The sequence below is a fragment of the Ursus arctos genome, unplaced genomic scaffold (assembly GCF_023065955.2).
Source record: "Ursus arctos isolate Adak ecotype North America unplaced genomic scaffold, UrsArc2.0 scaffold_24, whole genome shotgun sequence".
Lineage (NCBI taxonomy): Eukaryota > Metazoa > Chordata > Mammalia > Carnivora > Ursidae > Ursus > Ursus arctos.
The window spans coordinates 14342738-14363508 of NW_026622919.1; the positions used below are offsets into that span (position 1 = coordinate 14342738).

The following is a 20771-nucleotide window of genomic DNA, read 5'->3' on the forward strand; positions in this document are numbered from 1 at the left end:
TTAAAATAAGCTGAAGAAAATATTAAGAAAATCATAAGGAAGGGAAAGTACGTTTACAGTAGTCTACTGTATTTATTGAAAAAAATCTGCACTTAAGTGGACCTGCATAGTTCAAACCCATGTTGTTCAAGGGTTGACTGTGTTGAGTTAAATAATATACATTGTTAAAATACATTTCACCTGCTTTTTTCCTCCTTTTATTATGGCTACTAGACAACTTAAAAGTATGTATTTTCATGATGCATATTTATGGTTCATATTATATTTTCATTGGACAGTGATTAGTGGTTCCCTGGAGAATTCTGCATTTTCTGGCTTATTAGGAAAGGAAAGGCAAAATGAAAGCAATTGGAGAGAAACAACCTTTTATTCCCAAATGTCTCATTCATAAATCAGTTAACCTGTGCAGTCTCAGGAGTTTCAAAAGGGGAAAATCTCTACAGCTCACATTACTCCATTTCTCAGAGACTGTCCTGTTATTTGAGAATAACTTCATAATATGCCTATCTTTTTTATCCTTTCAGCCTTTCTAGTCTGGTGATGACCAGATGACAGCTATAATGCTGAGTATTTTGCCCAAAACTAATTCTATTGACTTTTTTACATGTCTACTGTAATTTTACATAGCTAGGAACAAATGAAAAATCTTTTACGTGGAGATATTATTGTGGAAATGTTTGACTTATATGACATTATGATTATCGTAACTCAAGAATCAGTAAAAAAAGGTTTAACATCTCAGCTTAGATGTAATTATGGACCCCACAGAGGGTATCGCACATGCCGTGTATCCTCAAATAGCCTCTCTTCTAGGCAGGAGATGTACACTCAGAAGGAAATAATTCAAGAAGAGCAATCCCTAGTGGGGACTGTATGGCTAAATGGCTCATAAGTGACCCTGATAGAAGTTGCTATTTTAATTTCATTGTCATTCTCTGGCCCTAAGGAATTCGTAAGCACCAGCCCTTCCATCCCTCCCTCCGCGGATTCTTCTTGATTTTAGTAGCTCTGTAAGTACATACAACTTGGCTTTGGGCATGGCTCTGAAGCAGCCCAGAAAAATCAGATCTGCTTCAAGTTCTTTATTAATCTAGTTGCCTTTAGAACTTTCGACTTAGTAAACCTATTTAGGTAAGAAAGTATTTTTTGCAACCAACTTGTGTAAAAAAAAAAAAAACCTGTGGATTATATGCCAGGAGATCTTTAGCAAAAATGTTGTTTGAAACATTTTAGACAAACATTGTTTAAAAAGACAAATATATTTATAGAAAATGCATATTTCTTATAATGTACATGGAACATTCATCAGATACCCCATATTCTGGGCCATAAAAGCTTAACAAATTTAGAAGAACTGAAATTATATAAAGCATGTTCTCTGACCATCATGAAATTAAACTAAAAATCAGTAACCGAAAGATATTCCCAAATATTTGGAAATTAAACAACATACTTCTCATTAGCCTGTTGGTCCAAAGGTAGTCATGGGGGAAAGTAGAAAATATTTTAATCAAATGAAATTGAAAATGCAACATACCAAAAGTTGCAGCTGATGCAGTGCTTAGAGGGAAATTAATAGCATTAAGTACTTATTTTAGAAGTACAAATGACCAATATTAGGACTAAAAGAGAGAATATTACTCGACTCTATAGACTTAAAAAGCATAATAGGGAAACATTACAAACAACATTATGCCCAGAAGTTGGATAACTTATATGAAATAGACAAATTCCTTCTAAGACACAAACTACTAAAGCTCACTCAAGAAGAAATAGATAGCCTAGTTTCCAGTAGAAATTAAAGAAATGGAATTCATAGTTTAAAACCTTTCTACAAAGAAAACTCCAGGCCCAGATGACTTCCTTGGCAAATTTACCAAACCTTTAAGGAAGAAATATTTTACACAAACTCTTCAGAAAATAGGAGAAGGAATACTTCTGAACTCATTTTAAGAGACTAGCTAATATTGAAAGATATTGCAAGAAAACTGTAGACCAATTTCCCTTATGAACTTGGACAAATGAACAAAGTATTAGCAAGCTAAATTCTGCAACGTATAAAAAGGATAGTAATAGTACTGTGCTGCTAAACTGGCTCTCTGGATCAAGGGGGAAACCCTCTTTGTACTGTTCACTGATTTCTACGGTATAAAAACTCCCACAAAAACAAAACTCCCCCCACTGTGGCCAATTGTAAGCTACCAATGTGAGGTCACTGACCATGGAGTCAGGAAGGAATATGTAGAATTCGCTCTTGTGAGCTGGTGTAACCCAACTTCAGCACATCATGACCAATACATAATTTTCCCAAGAGTGCAAGACTGGTTCAACATTCAAAAATCAATGAATATACTTCATCATAATAACAGACTAAGGAAAAAGACAAAAAACTATGAACCAAAGAATGTCCTTAGTTCTATACTTAGCGAAATAAACCCACCCAAACCGATGCTGAGACTTTACAGTCCACTTCAGGCCCCACTGTTCTCTGTGTTGCTTGTCCCCTTTTTCATTTCATTGCTCTGATCATTGTAACATCTAGATTACACCCTCTTCCTATGGCCACTGGCTTGCTCATTAAACATTTTTAATAGATGCAGCGACGCATTGGGAGGAGGGAGAGCTACTCCTAACTCATGCAAAAAAAAAAAAAAAACCCTACTAAGATATATAAAACTATGTAATTGTCTCATAAGTTTCACACACACCCCATGACGAAGTGTGTTTGTCTGTTTTTACTTACAGTCGGTACTCTCCGTGACGACCTTTTCATGGTTACTCCAACAGGGTTGTCACATGGTAAAATGAAGACCTAATTCTCAACTGATTTGGGAGCACCCTTGAGTCAAAAATCCTGTCCCTTTTAAAATCTTTGTATCAATTCCTGACAGATTACTTGGCACATAGACTCAGTACATGTTTTGATGAATGTATGATAAATAAATAGAATTCTAAGGATTCAGCATTTGCAGAAAGTCTCAGGTCAAGACTTAAGTGTGAGACTCCAGTACTCACTGCGGAAATGGCCATTCGTTTGAAAAGAATGAATTCCCAATTGCATTGTGATTTTTAGTACCTCTCTGCTCAGTTCAAAAACATTTATAAAATGAGGGGAGTGAAGGGGCGCCTAGGTGGCCCCTCAGTTGGTTAAGCTTCCAACTCTTGATTTCTGCTCAGGTCATGATCTCAGGGTCGTGCGATTGAGCCCTGCATTGATCCTCTCATTCAGTGGGAGTCTACTTAAGATTCCCTCTCTCCTTCTCCTTCTGCCCTCCCCCACCATGTGCACATGCCCTCTCTCCCAAATAAATAAATAAATCTTAAAAAAAAAAAAAAAGAAAATGAGGGGTATGGAACAGAATCAATTAAAATTCCCTGGAGAACTTCCTTTAAAAAGATCTGGGCCACTGTATCATCTGAGAAAGGACTGTGGGGCAGGTAAAGTATTAAATGATGAATATTGAACATCGCTATGAGAGTAGCTTTAGCATAATTTTATGGTGTGTTAGGCTTTTGTACACTGTCCATACACTTTAATATGTGTGCTCATTTTGAAGATCAATGTATAAGTACATTTATGTTGATTGAGGGCGGACCTGGGGCATAATTTTACTCATTTAAGTTACTACATATCTTTGGATTTTAAGATACTGTTGAACATATCTATAATACTTAATGACTAATTTCTGATCATCTGCCTTACTGTGTGATTTCAGTGAGCTAGAAATGGAGTGGTAGGTCTCAGTTCTGGAATGGTAGCATGAGTTAGTATGATCTGTGATATTCCAAAGATGGTTTACAGGTGAGCTGAGAAGAGGATGAGTTTGGCTAATTTAAGAAGGCCAGACTGGGTGGGATTGTTCACCCCTAGAGAAGGTTAGACTGAAAGACTTGCTGTATTTACATTTGAGTTTCCTGATTTGCTTGTTATCTTTAAAGGAAGAAAGAAAAGAGCCTTTTATTTACAGAAATGGACATTATCATTATCCCCCCAAATCCAGATTTTTAGTTATCAGAAACAGCGGATTACAGCTCCAGATGATTATCCTTCAAGCTTTGCACCTGTCTCAACAACCTCTAGTCACCAGTGAGTTGACACTTGCAACACGCTCAGGTTTGGTTTCAGTGTCCTGTATATGGATACCTCAGTGGTCTTCACTTTTGTATTGAATAAGATTTGTGTTTATTCTAATTTTACTCATGGAAGTTTTTCTCCATCAGGGATGGATGAATGAGATTTACAACTATGATCCAGAAACTTACCATGCAACTTTAACACATTCAGTCTTTGTTCGACTTGAGGGTGGCACCTTAAGACTTTCAAAGCCCAATAAAAATATATCCAGGAGGGCAAGCTACAACGAAACAAAGCCGGAGGTTACCTACATCAGCCAGAAAATCTACGACCTTTCAGACAGCAAGGTGAGCCTGGCTAATTTGAGAAACTGAAATGAAAGAAAAGCATTTGGAATCTTGTTTCACTGCATTTTCCTCCCCTCAAAAGGGTGTGTGTGTGTATTTGTGTGTGTGTGTGTGTGTGTGTGTGTGTGTGTGTGTATGTGTAATTTAGGGCATTACCTTTCATGCAAATCACCCAAGCATCTTTTTATTTATTTTTTTTTTATTATTATGTTAGTCACCATACAGTACTTCATTAGTTTTGATGTAGTGTTCCGTGATTCATTATTTGCATATAACACCCGGTGCTCATTGCAATATGTGCCCTCCTTAATACCCATCACCTCCACCCCCCAAGCATCTTTTTAAATGTAGATTCTATTTCAGCAACTCTGAGTGGGGCCTGAGAATCTGCATTTTTATGAGCTCCCAGGTGATACTCTTGCTGCTGGTGGTCCATGGACCACACTTTGAGGAACAAAGGCATAACATACTCATCTGACTTTGAGAGTTAACTTTTTCGGTCCAACAAAAAGCTACATGTAGTGGTGCTAGGGTAATAATGAATGAAGACTCTGTAAACATGAAAATTATGGATATGCAAAATAACTACATTGGAGAAGTGTTATATACTACTGTTGAGAATTGTAAATTGTTTGTTATTCCAAAAAGCTATAGGCATTCTATTGTTAAAACTCATGCGAGTGATCTTTAAGTTTATTCCAAATGACAGAAGTATTTAAAATAATTTTTGTGTAAATTCACTCTTAACTTGAGCTTCCCATCCAGATCCAGTTTGATAAATTCTTTCTTTTTTTTTTTCAAATTTAAGGTTGGTCCAGGGTAATGAAACTTAGTTGATGATAACCTGATAAATAATTTTTATTACCTAAAAATTACAGATACTTGTAACTCTCGCAGAATTCTTAAACATCTACTTCTGGAATGAGTGTGAAGAATAACAAGTCACTTCTAAAAATTTATCCCAGTTTCTGTAGGCATGTTGTAGACAGGTGGTAATTATTTTATACTCATTATTTTAGTCGAAAAGGCTATAAATTTGCGTTTGTGTTTGCATAATATTAACGCACAGTGTGGCCAGTTCTTAATTTTGTATGTTAATTATCATATCTCCCTTTCCTGTAGATTTATCTTGTACCCAAAAGTTTGGCTCGAAAACGAATCTGGAATAAAAAGTACCCCATTTGTATCGAGCTTGGTCGACAAGATGACTTTATGTCTAAGGCCCAGACTGATAAAGAGACTTCTGAAGAAAAGCCTCCAGCTGAGAGAGAGCTGGGAAGCGAGGACCCTAAGAAGCCACCCCATCCTCAGGAGGGAACAAGATCTGGCCAGCGAGATCAGATACTCTATCTCTTTGGGAGAACTGGCCGAGAGAAAGAGGAGTGGTTTAGGAGGTTTATTCTGGCATCTAAACTGAAGTCCGAAATCAAGAAGCCACATGGTGTCTGTGGAAGTAAACCAGGTAATGACATGTGTGCTAAATGCTTAAGTATTTTTAAAGGGTCCATAGGAGAATGGAGAGAGATTCCCAGGTAGGAAGGAAGGAAGCCCACCCTGAACTGATGACTGTCTGCCACCTAAGGAGTGTTCTCATGACTCAGTTACCTTTTAGGCTGATCACTGTAACCCTTTGTACTGGATCATTTAACCAGTGATGGAACAGCTTGCAGATGGATGATTTTTTGTCTTTGTTGGTTCCTTAGGATTATGTTTATTTGTACATATTGTGACTTCTCTGAAAGAAGAAACTATTAAGAGAACCCTGGTTGTGATAAGGAGGCAGGTGAGTCAGGACAGCATATCAGACTAGTGTTCGCAAGCTCCCGGCCCTGAACATGGTTCTCCAAGCCTGAGATCGCCATAGAAATGCATAGTCCTCTGGCCTCCCAACTCACATTTGTACTGATAAATGAGCCTCTGCTCATTTCCTGTCCTGCCCCATGTACCCCACTTGGGCCTTCACTGAACCTCTCAGTGTTCTCCAGACATACTGGGCCCTGTCATCGCTTTTTGCATATTGTCCTCCCTCTACCTGGAATGCTCTTCCCTCAAGGATTTCTTCAAGAGGCAGCCCAGAGGACACTACCTATGAAAGTTAGTACTGGGGCCCTCTTGGGCAGAGGTAATCACCTCCTCCTTTCTGCCCCGAAAGTCCTTTGGTCATGCTTCAGTTACAATGGTTATTATAGAGAGCTGTGATTTATTTGCCTAGGTGCCCAAATTCAAGGGCAGGGATTATGTCTCATTCTTCTTTTCATGTGGAATTGGCCCAGAGAAAGTGCTTGATAAAAACCTTTGTTGAGTGAAAGATGACAGGTCTGGAATTGCTGTGAGCTCTGGGCGAACAGTTAGCTTTCTGCCCACTTTCCATTTTTCTCTGGGGGTGTGGCAGTTCCATATTTGACGCTAAGTGATGACCAGGGAAAAAGAACAAGGTACTTAACCACGTGGACTTCATGGCTTTCAGTTCCTCTGAATTGTCTTAGAGAAGAATAAAAACTGTTCTAAAAAATGAGCTGTTATTAGAGTGGAAGGTATTTCTCAGGATAGGAAATAGCCTTATAAATATATTTTTTTAAAAGATTTTATTTATTTGACAGAGATAGAGACAGCCAGCGAGAGAGGGAACACAAGCAGGGGGAGTGGGAGAGGAAGAAGCAGGCTCATAGCGGAGGAGCCTGATGTGGGGCTCGATCCCATAACGCCGGGATCACGCCCTGAGCCGAAGGCAGACGCTTAACCGCTGTGCCACCCAGGCGCCCCAGCCTTATAAATATTTTTTTTAAACAATCATTTGTTAGCATTTTAGCTGGTTGTCAGCTTAGCCCACTGAAGTTCGTTCGATGTTCCGATGTTCTGTTGACTTTGCAGTCCTTCCCCTCACTCACATTAACAGCCGGCCCCTCTTTGCTGCAGGCGTTTTGCCCTCACACAGCAGACACAGCAGCCCCTCGGGGCACTTGACCCACAGCCGCAGCAGCAGCAAAGGCAGCGTGGAGGAGATTATGTCCCAGCCGAAGCAGAAGGAGCTGGTGGGCAGCGTGCGGCAGAAGATGCTTCTGGACTACAGTGTGTACATGTCCAGGTGTGTCCCCCAGGAAAACCGAAGTCCCCAAAGGAGCCCCGTGCAGAGTGTGGAGAGCAGCCCCACGGCTGGGAAGAAGGTAAAGCTGGCTGCCTGGGCCTTGGCTTTTCTGCTTTTCTATTCAGACTCATTTTTGCAAACAGAAGCACTTCGAGGGCTTCCTGTGTACCAGGCCCTGCTCTAGGCACTGGGGACCCAGTAATGAACAAGACACATAAGGGCCTTGCCCTCAGGGAGCTTGTGCTCTCGTCAGGGAGACAGCAAGAAACAAACATCTGGTGGTGTCAAGAATTAAAGCCAAGTACGGGAGGATGGAAAGTGGCCAGACTGCTGTTTTAGAGTGGTGGTCAGGGAGGGCTTCCTTGAGGAGGTGACGTTTGGGCAGAGACCTGACCAAAGTGAGGAAGTGAGCTGTGGGTTAATGTGTGGGGGGAGCCTTCCAGGTGAGGAGACCAACAAGTGCCAAGGCCCTTGCAGGGATGTGGTTGGAGTATTCAAGGAACCGGATAAGGCCGCTGTGGTAACGGTGAGCAGGGGACAGAGAGGTAGGGCCTCATGGGTCAGTTCCAAGGAAGATGGGAAGGCCTGGGAGGGTTTTGAGCAGGGAGTCCTGTTGATCTATTTAAGTTTAGAAGTGGCTATCCATGGAGAGTGGGCAGGAGGAGGAAGGGAGTGGGTGGGGGGTGCTTCCAGCTGTGGGGGATGGGGCTGTGATGAGGGATAGCAGCAGGTGGTGAGAATGGCTGTAGTTGGGATCTGTGTTGGAGGGGAGCTGGCTGGATTTGCTGATGAATTAGGTGTGGGGTGTGAGAGAACCAGAGGGGCCAAAGATCACCCATAACCTTTGACCTGAGCAACTGGGCAATCGGTAGGGAAGTTCTCGGAATCGTTAGTAATAGAGGTCTGATTCCTCATTTACCTTTGTATTCTCAAGTTCTCAGACTCCTTAGCGATGTCCAGTGCTTTTGAAGAGTTGCCACGAGCATTGTTCCCACAGCGTAACAATCTGGCCATGGACTCAAGGTCATCTGCAGTAAGATAGCTAAACTGCCATATGCCAGACTCTGTTAGGCACTGCAGTAGAATTCCTCTGCTCCCTTCAACAGCCTCGCAGACGAGATGGTATTCTCTCCATTTTGTAGACGGAGAAACAGGTTCACACGAGTTAAGTAGCTTAATTCCACAGTTGCTGAGTGGCGGCATGTACAAAACCCGATCTGACACTTCTAGGCCCTCGACCGCCTCCACTGCCATTTTGGTGGTCATTCTAAAGCTGTGCTGGCCCTCAGGCCTCCTGCTACTATGCCACTCATACTCTCAGCACGGCGTCCAGCCTGTGCACACAAAGCCTGTTTTTCTCCTATTCAGTAACTTACTGAAGCTTTTGACCCTTCTTACAGTGACCGTATCTCTGCTCTTAATGGAAAGCACTTGGTGCCTTCTTCTTTCTGCTGTTGGCCAGTCATGAGTTTTGATTCATTCCGTTGATCCCCTCCAGTGGGGAAGAGGCCCCTGAACCCTCATCCAGCTGACTTTGTCAGGCCAAAAAAGACCGTGTGCCTCTGCTGGCCCTTCACCCACTGCCTCCGCCCTCTGACCTAAGTTACCAACTAGAGTAGGAAGTAGGCCTTCCTCTAGGCTGGAGTTGGGTAATACAGAACTATTCTAGGAATGTCCTGTTTACCACCGGTAAATCCCCCTACCCCAAATTCCTTTTCTCCCTGCGTTGTCATCTGTCTGGACTCTCATCAGATTCAGGGAAATCAGGAGGAGCATTGTATACCAATGTAAGAAAATTATCTCATGAAATGCTTGCTTTTTAAAAGAGTTTCTTAAATTAAAAATACAAAAACAAAGCCATGTTTTAGAACATTTCCTCAGTGTGTCTGCACGTGCTTCTCGTGTCCTGTCATCGCTGGGGTCTTCTCTAGTGCAGACGTCCTTTCTGAGTATTCGGCATTTACCTCTTCAAGCACCAAAACATGTTTTTTCTCTTCTAAGCCTGATGAAAATCTTTAAAAACCACATTGCATTTCCTGGCCCCCTTAGGCAGAGCAGGCAGGGCCGATTTAATCTTGATAGTCTAAGGACTTAACAACAAACAGAAATTCAGGCTTGTGGTCATGCAGGCCTACTTGAGGTCAAAGGCCTTTCGCCCCCATCTGAGCCACCCCAGGCTGCAGCTTCTGCAGTCATTTCTCTCAATTGTCTGTTGGCTGGTGTTGGTATATGTCCTTCTAGTTGCTTCTCCCTGAGTGCTTATCCCGTCTCCCACCCCCACCCTTAATGCAACGATTCTAGTCTGTGTGGGCTAGGAAACCAGAAAGCCAGAATTGTGTGAATGGGATAACTGTCCTTGGAAAAGGGGCTTTGGGAGAAGGTGCATGAGGTCTGGTGCTGGGCTCCCGCATCTCCTTGGCCTGCCTGAAGCATGAGTGGGCCGTGTCCTGGCTCTCAGGGGTGGTCTGCTAGTTAAGACGCACTTGAATAAGGTACGGATATGTGTTATAGTTACTCTGTAACTATAGTGCGTAACAGCCCCAGAAGTGGTGGCCTAAAACCGTGACGGTTACTCATTTTGCTTACCAATTTGTAACTTGACCAGGCTTGGCAATAAAGACTTCTCTCTACTCCATACAGCGTCAGCTGAGGAGACTCCACTGGGGGCTGGAGGAGCTGCTCCCAAGATGCCTCACTCACGTGGCTGGCACGTAGATGCTGGTTGTTGGCTGGGAGCTCACTTCTCCATGTGGCCTGGGCTTCCTTCAGCTTGGTGACTAGGTTCCAAGGGCGAGTCTCCCTCGAGAAAGAGCCAAGCAGATACCAAATCACCCTTTATGACCTAGTCTCGGAAATAAGATAATGTCATTTGTATCATGCTCTATTGGGGCAGTTAGCACACCTTCCCAGGTTCAAGGAGGTGCATAGATTCTACTCCTTGCTGAAGAAGTAGCAAATTCTTGGAAGAACATGTGGGATGAGAAATATGGTGGCACTGTTTTTGCAAAGGAAGATCTGCTACAGTTTCCTACACTACTTTGATTACTTTTCATGCTTTAAGGGCAGTTCTTAACTAGTTTTATTTCTTACTAATTTTGCAGTTTGAGCACACGCGGACCTTCTCACTCCATTTTTAACTTGTTATGTTTTGTGCATGTGAAACATTAACATGGTTCCAGAGATCAAAGCTGTACAAAGACCTACTCAGAAAAGGGTCCTCTCCCCCACCCGGTTTCTTTGTTCTTCCACGCCACTCCCACTCACCCCTTTGAAGTAAGCCAGCCTCCTTAGTCTCTGATTTATCCTTTCTGGCTTTATTTTCTCTTCTGTCTTAGTCAAATGGTAGCATATTATGGATACTCTTTTGAACATTACTTTCTTCGCTTACCTGTACGTTCTGGAAATCACTCCACATCAGTTCATAGATGTCTCTCCCTCCTCTTGTTTTCGAACAGCTGCCAAGTACTTATTCCACTGTACAAATATTTCATAATATATTCATTCTCTCTTTTATGTGGGATATAGGTTTCCAGTATTTTGCAATTACAAACAATGCTGCAGTGAATAATTTGTGTATGTGTATTTTTGTGTTGTTAGGGATGTATCTTCAAGGTGAAATCTTAGAAGTGAGATCACTAGATGAGAAGGTAAACGCAGATGTAGTCTTGTTAGGTATTGCCACATTCCTCTCTATAAGGGTTGCCCCAGTGTTCATTCCCACCAGGAATAAGAGTGCCAGTTCCCCATAGGCTCATCAAATGTGGACCCTTTGGATGTGGTCAGTAGTGTTCATCCTTCCTGCTGAAGACTGGGCCAGGTTATTTCTTAGGGTCCATATTGCCTCTGATATCATGAGTCCAAGAGAAACTCAAAGGGCTCAGAGACACAAATGAACCTGTATGAGAGAAGTCAGTCACGAAAGAACACATATTGTATGGTTCCGTTTATATGAAATGTCTAGAATAGGTGAATTTGCCGAGATAAATTAGTGGTTGGTTGCCTGGGACTGATGGTGGGGGCACTGGTGATGGTGGGGTTGTTGTTGGTGGAGATGAGACTGGCAGGGACGGTGGTGGTGGGGACAGTGGTGGCAGGGATGGAGTTGGGGAAGAATGGCAAGTAACTGCTAAGAGATACAGAGTTTCTTTGGGGGGGGTAATTAAAATGTTCTAAAGTTGATGGTATTAATGGCTTCACAACCCTGTGAATAGGCTAAAAAGTATAGATTGTACTCTTTAAGTGGGTGAATTGTGTGTTATGTGAACTGTATTTCCATAAAGCTGTAAAAAAAAAAAACAGAAGATACAAAACCATGTTAATTTGATCCAACTTTGTTTTTTTTTTAAAGTTCCATATCCTAAAAAGTTACATATTTTGAAAAAAGACTAATAGGAAATAGAGGAAAAATGTGTTAAATGATTATATTTGGATAATGGGATTATGAGTGTTTTCTGCAATAAGTGTGTACTGTTTTTATAATTGGGGAAACAGCTAACAGACCTGGGGGAAGGGTCTTCCGGTGTGCCTTCTCCTGGACCCAGCTGTCCTTTGTGGAACCCTGGTGGCACCAGATTGTGTGTGACCAAACCTTAGGAGCGGAGGCACGGAGCTCTTTTTGGAACAAAAAAAGCTGGGCTGGCCTTGGCCTCGGCCTCCTGGCCATTTGTTACAGGAAAGAGTACACCAAAAAATTAAGTAAATTTGTACTTTCCTCTGGAGGTTAGCTTTTAACAAACTATACCCCAAGAGCTACTCAGACAGTCATGATAGCATCCTTCAGCTTCAGGCTGTCGGACTCTCCAGACCTTTTTTTGGAAGTCATTTTGAGAAAGGTACCCTACCTAAATGTACCTGTATAGTTGAAATGCTGAAATGAATATTCTTCTCACATTCCTTCCTGCAGGCAAATGGCAGTGTGCATAGAACCCTATGCATATTTAGTCTTTAAGCTCTTAAATTTTTATGACATTCATTGGAAGTGAGTTCTTTCTGGTAGCCCCGTGAATCCAGATTTTGTTCATAAAGCTGCTTTGATGCATTGTCGGTGTTCTGCTGCTCTTGGATTTTTCTTTGTTCCCACTGAGTCTGTGGAGAGAAGCCTGGAGAAGGAACCGTTGAAAAGCAAAACAACCTGCTTGTCAGTGATTTCAGAAATGTGTCTCCACGTCATATGCCTTTGGCTTGGACAGAAATTGTGAAATAGCCTTTGTTTCTTGCTATTTTGTGCTAAACCTGTTTGCTGTGAATATCTAGGGCTGTAAGGAAAGGTTGATAGAGGGTAAACTCCCCCACCCGAGAAGGGAAAGTGACCGATTCTCTTGTGTCTCCTGCAAATCTAAGCAAGACATGCACTGCCTTGTGTGGGCACAACTTGGCACTGCCTAAATACCTGGGGGAGGAGGGCACTGTGTTTACTCGGAAGTCTGTGTAGATAATCTGATGTGACTCAAAGACTGTAATGTAACCTCAGAAACCTGGACCAGATCCCCCTGGGGGGTGGGGCGCAGATGTTCAGGCAGAGAGAAAAGTGATTCTAAGAAACATGTACCACCTGTGGCATGACCAAGTGCCCAGTGATCCCAGGCGTCTGCTCTTAGATCCAGAACCTGGTGGTAGAAGTGTCTTGGTGAGGGGCTCCCAGCTGGCTGCATCGGGGGAGTGTGCGACTCTTGATGTCGGGGTTGTGACTTCGATCTGCATGTTGGATGTAGAGATTGCTTAAAAATAAAATCTTTAGGGGTGCCTGGGTGGCTCAGATCATGATCCCAGGATCCTGGGATCAAGCCCCATACCAGGCTCCCTGCTCAGCGGGAAGCCTGCTTCTCCCTCTCCCACTCCCCCTGCTGTGTTCCCTCTCTCGCTGTGTCTCTCTCTGTCGAATAAATAAATAAAATCTTTAAAAAAAAATAAATTAAAATCTTAAAAAAAAAGTCTTGGTTAACTTCAAAACATATTACAGCACTAGGAAGAACACAGAGGCGCTGTATAGCCATTGAAATGAGTGAGGGAGAAAGATGTCTTCTGAAATGGAATGACCAACATGGATTGTTTTTTAAACCAAAGTTTAATTTTTTTTTAGATGAGACTCACCAACATTCATAAGGGAGACCTGTGAAAACACCCAAATTTGGAGGACTCCTAGAATGTAAAATATTTTCCCTTATATGCGATAACGTTAGATTAAAAAACACAGGCAAACTCCCAGATCCCCAAAGAGAGAGACGGCGCATGCTCTAACAAGACGAATGGACAGGTGGGTGCTGGGCAGTCCACTCGGCCCTGCACAAGCTCAGTGACCGGTTCAGACCCCCGGACTCCAGGCTTCAGAAAAATCACACACGGGTACATGCTGTAGACCTTTGGGGTACTCACAAGTTATCAAATCTCCATGGGTCAGATCCATGAGCATCAGACCACCTGGGTACAGTCCCCATGGCCCGGACACACAGCTGCCCATCACAGATCACGCTGGCGTGAGCACACACATGGAGATGGTGAGGGTGTCTGATGTGTGTTACGGCTGCAGGAGGCCCGTGAGGGCAGGGCAGATGCACTTGTACAAACCACAGAGGGAAGAGAAAGGGTAAACAATTTGCTTATTTCTGCATTTCAGTTTTTTTTTGTTTTTTGTTTTTTGGGTTTTTTTGGTCCTTGCTTTCAAGGCTAATTGTTTCTGTAAGGTTGTCGTCTAATTAGAGACCTCAGCATAAGGCACTGTCTGTCACACCAGGGGCTGGTCACACCACCTTCCTCCCTCAGGACAGAGCAGGTGGAGACCAGGGAGAAGGAGGCTCTGAGTCGGGCTGTGCTGATAAACGAGGGGCCTCAGGCAGGACACTACATGGTTCCAAGTCTGTTTCCTCCTCCCTAAAATAGAAGTAAAGGTTCCATCTTTCTGGGGTATTATAAGACGTAAATGAGGAGCCTGAGAAGCAGTCTTATCAAGGGGCCTGGCACGGGGTCAGCGGCAGCAGCAGCGATGACAGCGGTGATCAGCCCTGCCGGGTCCCTCGCCACACCCTCCGCGCTGTCACTGCCCGCTTCTGTCTCCTGCTTCACCCCACCGGGCCCTCTCTGGGCAGGAGTCCATCGTCTGATGGGTAGCCCGGGAAATCGGAGACTAACTCAGGTTTGCTCGTGTCCTACCCTGCACACTGGCTGTGCTAGATGTTTAAGACAGATTGTACCCGCGGAGGTGAGGCCCAGGGCATATCACTGGGCTGAGATTGAGGAGAACAGCTGTAGGAATTTTCACAGAATTCCTGAGAACGGGCTCTCTCTAATCCAAGGCAGAGGTTCTCAACCTCACCTGTTCATTACATCAGGGAGAGAGCTTCTGGGAGTTTTGATACCCACTTAATTAAGTATCTCTGGGTGAAGGGCCCAGGCACCCCCTGCGCCTCGCCCAGGAGGCCTGTGAGTTGACAGCTACTGTAAGAGTCCTGGGCCTGGGAGGCTTTGGGGCTGCCTCAGGAAGACCAGCCTGATGGTGGCATGTCCAGGGAGCCTGAGCTGGAGGAAAGCTAGGCAGACATTCGATCGGAGGTGCTGTTAATCAGAAGTGGGTACCATGCTCATTTGGGAGGCAGGGCAGTCTGAGCTAATTGTATGAAATACTAGCTCGTTCACAGCAGCCTGGCAAAAAAAGAAAACAGACAAAGAGGAGTTTTTATCTGTGATGGTGGCTTTTGTTTCTCCCTTGTTCTATGCACTGACATAATGTGAGACTTGTAATTTGTAGGGAAGAAATACAACTCCCGTGGCCGCCCATCTCTGTAGCGAGGGACCTTCAGTGACTTTGTAAAAATAAGCACCTGTCTTGCTCTCCAGTTGCTTTCCAGCTAATTTTGGTTCCCTTTCTTTTGCCAGTTGCCGGAGGCTCCGCCCTCTGAGGAGGAGGAACAGGAAGCCTGGGTGAACGCCTTGCTCGGAAGAATGTTTTGGGACTTCTTAGGAGAGAAATATTGGTCTGATCTGGTGTCTAAGAAAATCCAAATGAAACTCAGCAAAATAAAGGTATCGTTTTCCACATAAGAGGCTTCCAATGCCTCACATTTCTTAATTTGGAAGTTTTTGTGTCATTATATCCTAAGTGAAGAATAACTTGGTTTAAAGCATATAACATATGAGAACAACAACATATCTGAGGTGTGACCTTGGCCATGTGACTCACTGTACCTGGGGACCTAGTGAATGTTCCTGTTTACTTTTTCCTTTGTGTTGCCCTCACTGTCATCCATTCTAGGTGATAATCCAGAATTTGGTTTGGGAAAATGGGAGCTTTTGTAGCTGGTTTGCTATGTAGACCTCTATTATCTTTAGATTAGTAAGGAACTTAAATTGTACTTTGGAGCCCACCCAGCCTCACAGTCGGGGGGCCGCACCATCTCTGCTGAGGAAAGTGCCAGACGACAGACCTCTTTCCCAAGTCATGCTCCCTCTCAGAGCCGGGAAAGTTAGCATGGCACTCTAAATGTGTCTGGGCCTGACCTTTACTTCTGGCCAGATGGTATTTTATTTTGGGCTCTCTGCTGAAAAACAACAGTCCTGGTGCTGATCAAGACCCACTTGGAAGTAAGTTTAAGCTGCATAAATATTCCTCACAACTGCCACTAAGTGACTCATTTAATACCACCTCTGCCAACCCAGAGACCTCAGTTAGGTTATGTAGAAGTAAGTTTTTGACCGAGGGAAGACCCAGCCAAGGAAGAGTCCCGTTGGTCCCCAAATGAAGTTGTACAGTCAGCAGCTTAAATCCATGGATCCTTCTGGGTCAGAGATATCTTTGAGACACAGACATGAATGGATCCTTTCCCTAGAAAAATGCACAGTGATGCAGAATTTTGCCCATGACTTCAGAGGGTTCAAGGACTCCAGGTTAGGAAACTGTGAGGTAAGGTAAAATTACATTAGAAGGAAAATGTGGGCCTGGAGGAGCTTCGATGTGACTTCTGTCATTTCTTTGGGTGACAAACCAAGCCTCTTAGGGCTCAGTCAAGCTCTGGCAAGCTCTGCTGGCTGCAGGCCGGTGTCATCTCTTTCCTAACCCCTGCAGAAGTGGAGAGGCTGCCATCAGAGCTGGAAGAGCGGATGTCGAGGCAGAATTTGGGGCAAGGATTCGGGAGGGCTCAGTTGACGTGAGTCAGCCTGTTTTTCAGGTAGATTGAGGGTTGAAACCATTCTGCTAGCCAGGTCCAGGGGGGAACAGGAAGTGGCAGCGACCCTCCCATGTTCGCAAACAAGCAGCCAAGCTGGAGCTCACTCTACCGCCTCCCCCTTTCTGGAAAATGGGGAGAGCTTGACGAGTTCCTGGGTCAAGATACACAAGCGGGGCTGGCACTCCTCTTTTCCCAAAGACTGTCATGGGCCCTTCCCTGAGCATGAGGGCTGCGGGTCCTGGCAGTGGGAGGCAGAAAGCAGGCGTGCCTCAACTCCAGATGGGACGCTTCCGTCCCCGTTACACACATTCCAAAACAGACAGGGGCAGGGCAGTGTCCCATGCTTCTCTCGGGTGCTGGAAGTCCATGGAACCTCTGCCATCTTGGAGAATGGTGGGTTCTCTCACCCCAGAAGAAGCTGAGGGAAAGTCTTTTATTTTCTTCTTCTCCCTTTGTTGGACCTGCGAGCTTTTTTAGTGGGCAGATTAAAACCGAGGTCAGAAGTGCTGGAAGGTAAGGATGGAGAAAAGTGGCCTAGACCCTGTAGTGCCAGTAGGGGCTGTGCTCCCTCCACTGCCAGCCTCACACCTCCCCTGACCTGAGTGCCCTGCGAGACCAGAGGAGACCCTGGATGTACTGGAATAAAGAGAAAGGCAGCAGGATATTACCCCAGTTCTGAACCCGCCGCCACCCCTGCCGAAAGGACTCTTATTATCACCAATAGCCAAATATTCTGGGAAGAACGAAACCTAGTAGTGAGTGGTGGTTAACAGCCAATACAAGAGCCAGAATGGCCAGAGGAGCCCGAGCTGTCTGCTGTGACAAAGGTCTCCCTGTCTCCTGGTTTCCCCTGAAGGCCTGACCTATGGAGAACTCTTTGCTGCCCTTACCCTGCGGTCTCAGATTGTCACCCTCACATGTGATAATGACTCATGTTGTGAAAGAGCAGCCTGTGTGTGTATCTGGTGCCCAGTGATGGTTTAAAACAAGCCGAGTTTCTGCCCCAGCAGCAAGTACATTCTTAGCCTCAGCCAGCCCCTCCCAACACCGCCTTGGGGCCCTCAGTCTTCAGGGGCCTCTTGTGCCCGTGTCAGCAAATGTTGTTATTGCAGACAGCTTCCAACAGTTCCTCCCACCAACCTGAGAATGTTCCATACACCTGAATGTCCAGTTGGGTTCACTTGGGAGGGTGAAGAACATGCAGTGAGCTCTTGTCTCACTGTGGTGCCTTTGGATGGGAAGAAGAGGGTTTCTGGTTAAAAAAGAGCAGGAGTGACCTTTCATTGCCTTTCCCTGCAGAGTAGCAAGGAGGCTGACCAGGCTAGGGCCTGGTCCTGAGAGTCTTGATTCAAATCAGTTGTGATTTGGAGGGGAAGCGTGCTTAGAGATGTTCTAGAATCTTGGATTTGGGCACTCAGGTGAATAAGTAGGAAGCCAGGCCCTGCTGAGCCCTTCCTTGTATTACCTACTGGTGATTAGAACTCAGCCCAGCCCTGCTGAGTCTTTCCCGGTCCCTGGTCCCTAAGCCCCTTCTTTGTCTCAGATCCCTCCTCTGCCCTTGCAGGGACCACAGGGTGCAAGGTGGGAAGGCTGGGAGGTTTGACAGGAGACTGGGAATGCCATCTCTGCATTCACTCCCCTTGGTCAGTGTCAGACTCCTGTTCCCACAGGAACCCAGCATGCCCCTGACTCACTGGGTATTAGAGTGATAATAATAGACAGTCTGGGGCAAGAGTGCAAGAATTTGGCTACATTCTTGGCCAAGTAGCGTTCTGTAGGCTGATTGGGAGGCCAGCCACCACATAATATCAATGCCTTAGAAAAACGTTTTCCAAATCCAGCAACCACCAATTCAAGATGCACATTTGAGTACTGTTTTGGTCACATTTTGTTCATCACAGACATCATAACTCTTTAACCGAACCACCCCTGCAGAAAAGCAGAGAGAGAGTTCTCTGGGGAATCGTCAAAGTGTATACCTTTGACAACTGAAGAGGTCCAGCCAAAATAGGCATTAAATCCATGCCTGGCTAAAAGCTACCTCGTTTTATGGGAAATGTTCAGCATATATTTGTTTGAAAAAGCAGTCTGATGCTGGTAGAAAAGCAGGGTGCTCATTACAGGCTCCAGTGTTGTGGGAATCTCACATTTAAAGATGGTGCTACAGGTTAATGGGGAAAGTATTGGTTGTTCAATAAGATGCCTGATGAGCTATTGGGGGAAAAAAATTAAGGTGTAATTTATATCTTACACTGAAATGAGGAATGGACTACAGATTAAAAAAAATAATAATATATACACATACCTGTCAGGTGAAAGAAACAAATGAATTAATTCCGTAGTCTGGAGGCAGAGTAGGAATTTCTAAACATGATATTAATACTTATGTTATTTCCTTTAGAGCAGATTCCTACTGATGCTGTATTAGTTGGGGTCCCAGCAGGAAACAGATGGCACACTCAAGTGGCGTCACCAGAGGAGAGTATGTTAAGGGAGAGATTTATAAATATGTGAGCCAATGTAGAGAAACCAAAAGGGATAGGATAGGACCCAAGGCCGGCAGCGGTGGGGCGCTGTTAACACTCCCTGGAGGGGCAAAAGCAGGGAGCAATTACCAGACCTTGGGGCAGCATGGCTGTGTGGAGAGGTTGCCTGTCTGACAGGAGCGGTGGCCTTCAACAGAAGGGAGGGGACAGCTACCTGACAACACTCTTCCCCAAGTACCTCCCATCTGCCCTCCCCGTTGGTGTATCCCACTGGCTACACCCCGCCAGAAACCAGAGGGCTGGAGAGCCCATCCGTGTGGTTTGCACAGACCAGCCTCTCAGGGAACTCAAATCCCGGGGCGGGGGGGGGGGGGGGCAGACAGAAAATGTCCAGCACTGGGTCAAGGGATGTGACTTTCTTTTTTTCCAAGGATTTTACTAAAAATTGTGAGTTTGCCTATCAGAAATGCTGTAGTAATTTCTTAACTCCCCACTAGTAGTCGAAGAGGGGTCCACTTGCCCACCACACTAGCCAGCTCCAGGCATTGTTAATCTGACTGGCATGGCTGGCTCCTCCTCTCCCCACTCTCCACAGAAGCCTTCACCGACTTCCTTGGCAAAAATAGCCACCCCCGACCTACACCCTGGCTCCCTCTGTCCCACCACTTGCCTTACTGTCGCTGGAACACTAATCCACTCTCTCAAGTTATTTGTCTACTTATTTATGTTTCTGCCTCTCCAACGTAAACCCTGTGAAAGCAAAGACCTTGCGTGACTTGTCCACAGCTCTCTCGGTAGGATGATGCCTAGTATGCTATTCTGTGCTCAGTAAATTTCAGTTAGATGAATGTGTCCCCAAAACCTTGACCTTCACTCCTTCTGAGCAGATGCTGAATTCTAACATTGACCAGGTAACTAACGTCTCATTTGTTGTTTACTTCTCTCCTCCAGCTCCCCTACTTTATGAATGAATTAACTCTGACGGAACTTGACATGGGGGTGGCTGTGCCAAAAATCCTTCAGGCCTTCAAGCCTTACGTTGATCACCAAGGTAACTCTAGCAGAGAATTGACCATTTGTACAAGTGTCGAAATGTGTCCCTCACTGCAGATTGAATACCAAAGCTTTGTGCGGGAGGGGGTCAGGGACGTTTTAAGATCTGTCTTACATTGATTGTCTTTTGTTGTTAATAGTCACAGCCTTCAGCTGACGGGGGACAGATCAGGAATAGATCCCCTTCGTAATTCTTCTAGTGTCTAGGATCCCTGCCGGTTTTGCCCCAGCCCGAATGTGCCCATGTACCCATTGGCGGGCTCTGGGCTCTTGTGTGATTCAGAAAATAGCCCCCGCTGCTCGCAGCCTCACATGTGCCCCCACAGCCCTCACCTCTCACCAGGAGCTGCTGCTCCTCCGTCTGCGTTCACGCCTTTGCCTTGCCCCAACTCTAGGTTGCAGATTCTTTGACCTTCGTGTTTTACATCTTGCCTTCCTTCCCGTGCCTAGTAGGTGCTCCGTATGTGTTTAAAAAATGAAGACAGAGGTTGTCAGCAATATTTTGAGAGTACAGCTTTCTGCTGGGGGAAAGTGCTCAGATTGGATTTTTAAGACACGCTCCAGACA

At 44.8% G+C, this 20771-nt stretch overlaps 1 protein-coding gene across 10 annotated transcripts in view; it reads left to right on the forward strand.

Annotated features, from left to right (window-relative positions):
* Positions 1-20771, forward strand: part of TEX2 (testis expressed 2) — a 99922-nt gene that overhangs the window by 58550 nt on the left and 20601 nt on the right. For all 10 annotated transcript variants that reach the window (XM_057318060.1, XM_057318057.1, XM_057318059.1 and 7 more), the window contains 5 exons: positions 4222-4422; positions 5545-5884; positions 7339-7586; positions 15377-15523; positions 20103-20202. In XM_057318060.1, the coding sequence (XP_057174043.1) occupies positions 4222-4422; positions 5545-5884; positions 7339-7586; positions 15377-15523; positions 20103-20202 (1036 nt within the window). The remainder of the gene's footprint in view (positions 1-4221; positions 4423-5544; positions 5885-7338; positions 7587-15376; positions 15524-20102; positions 20203-20771) is intronic.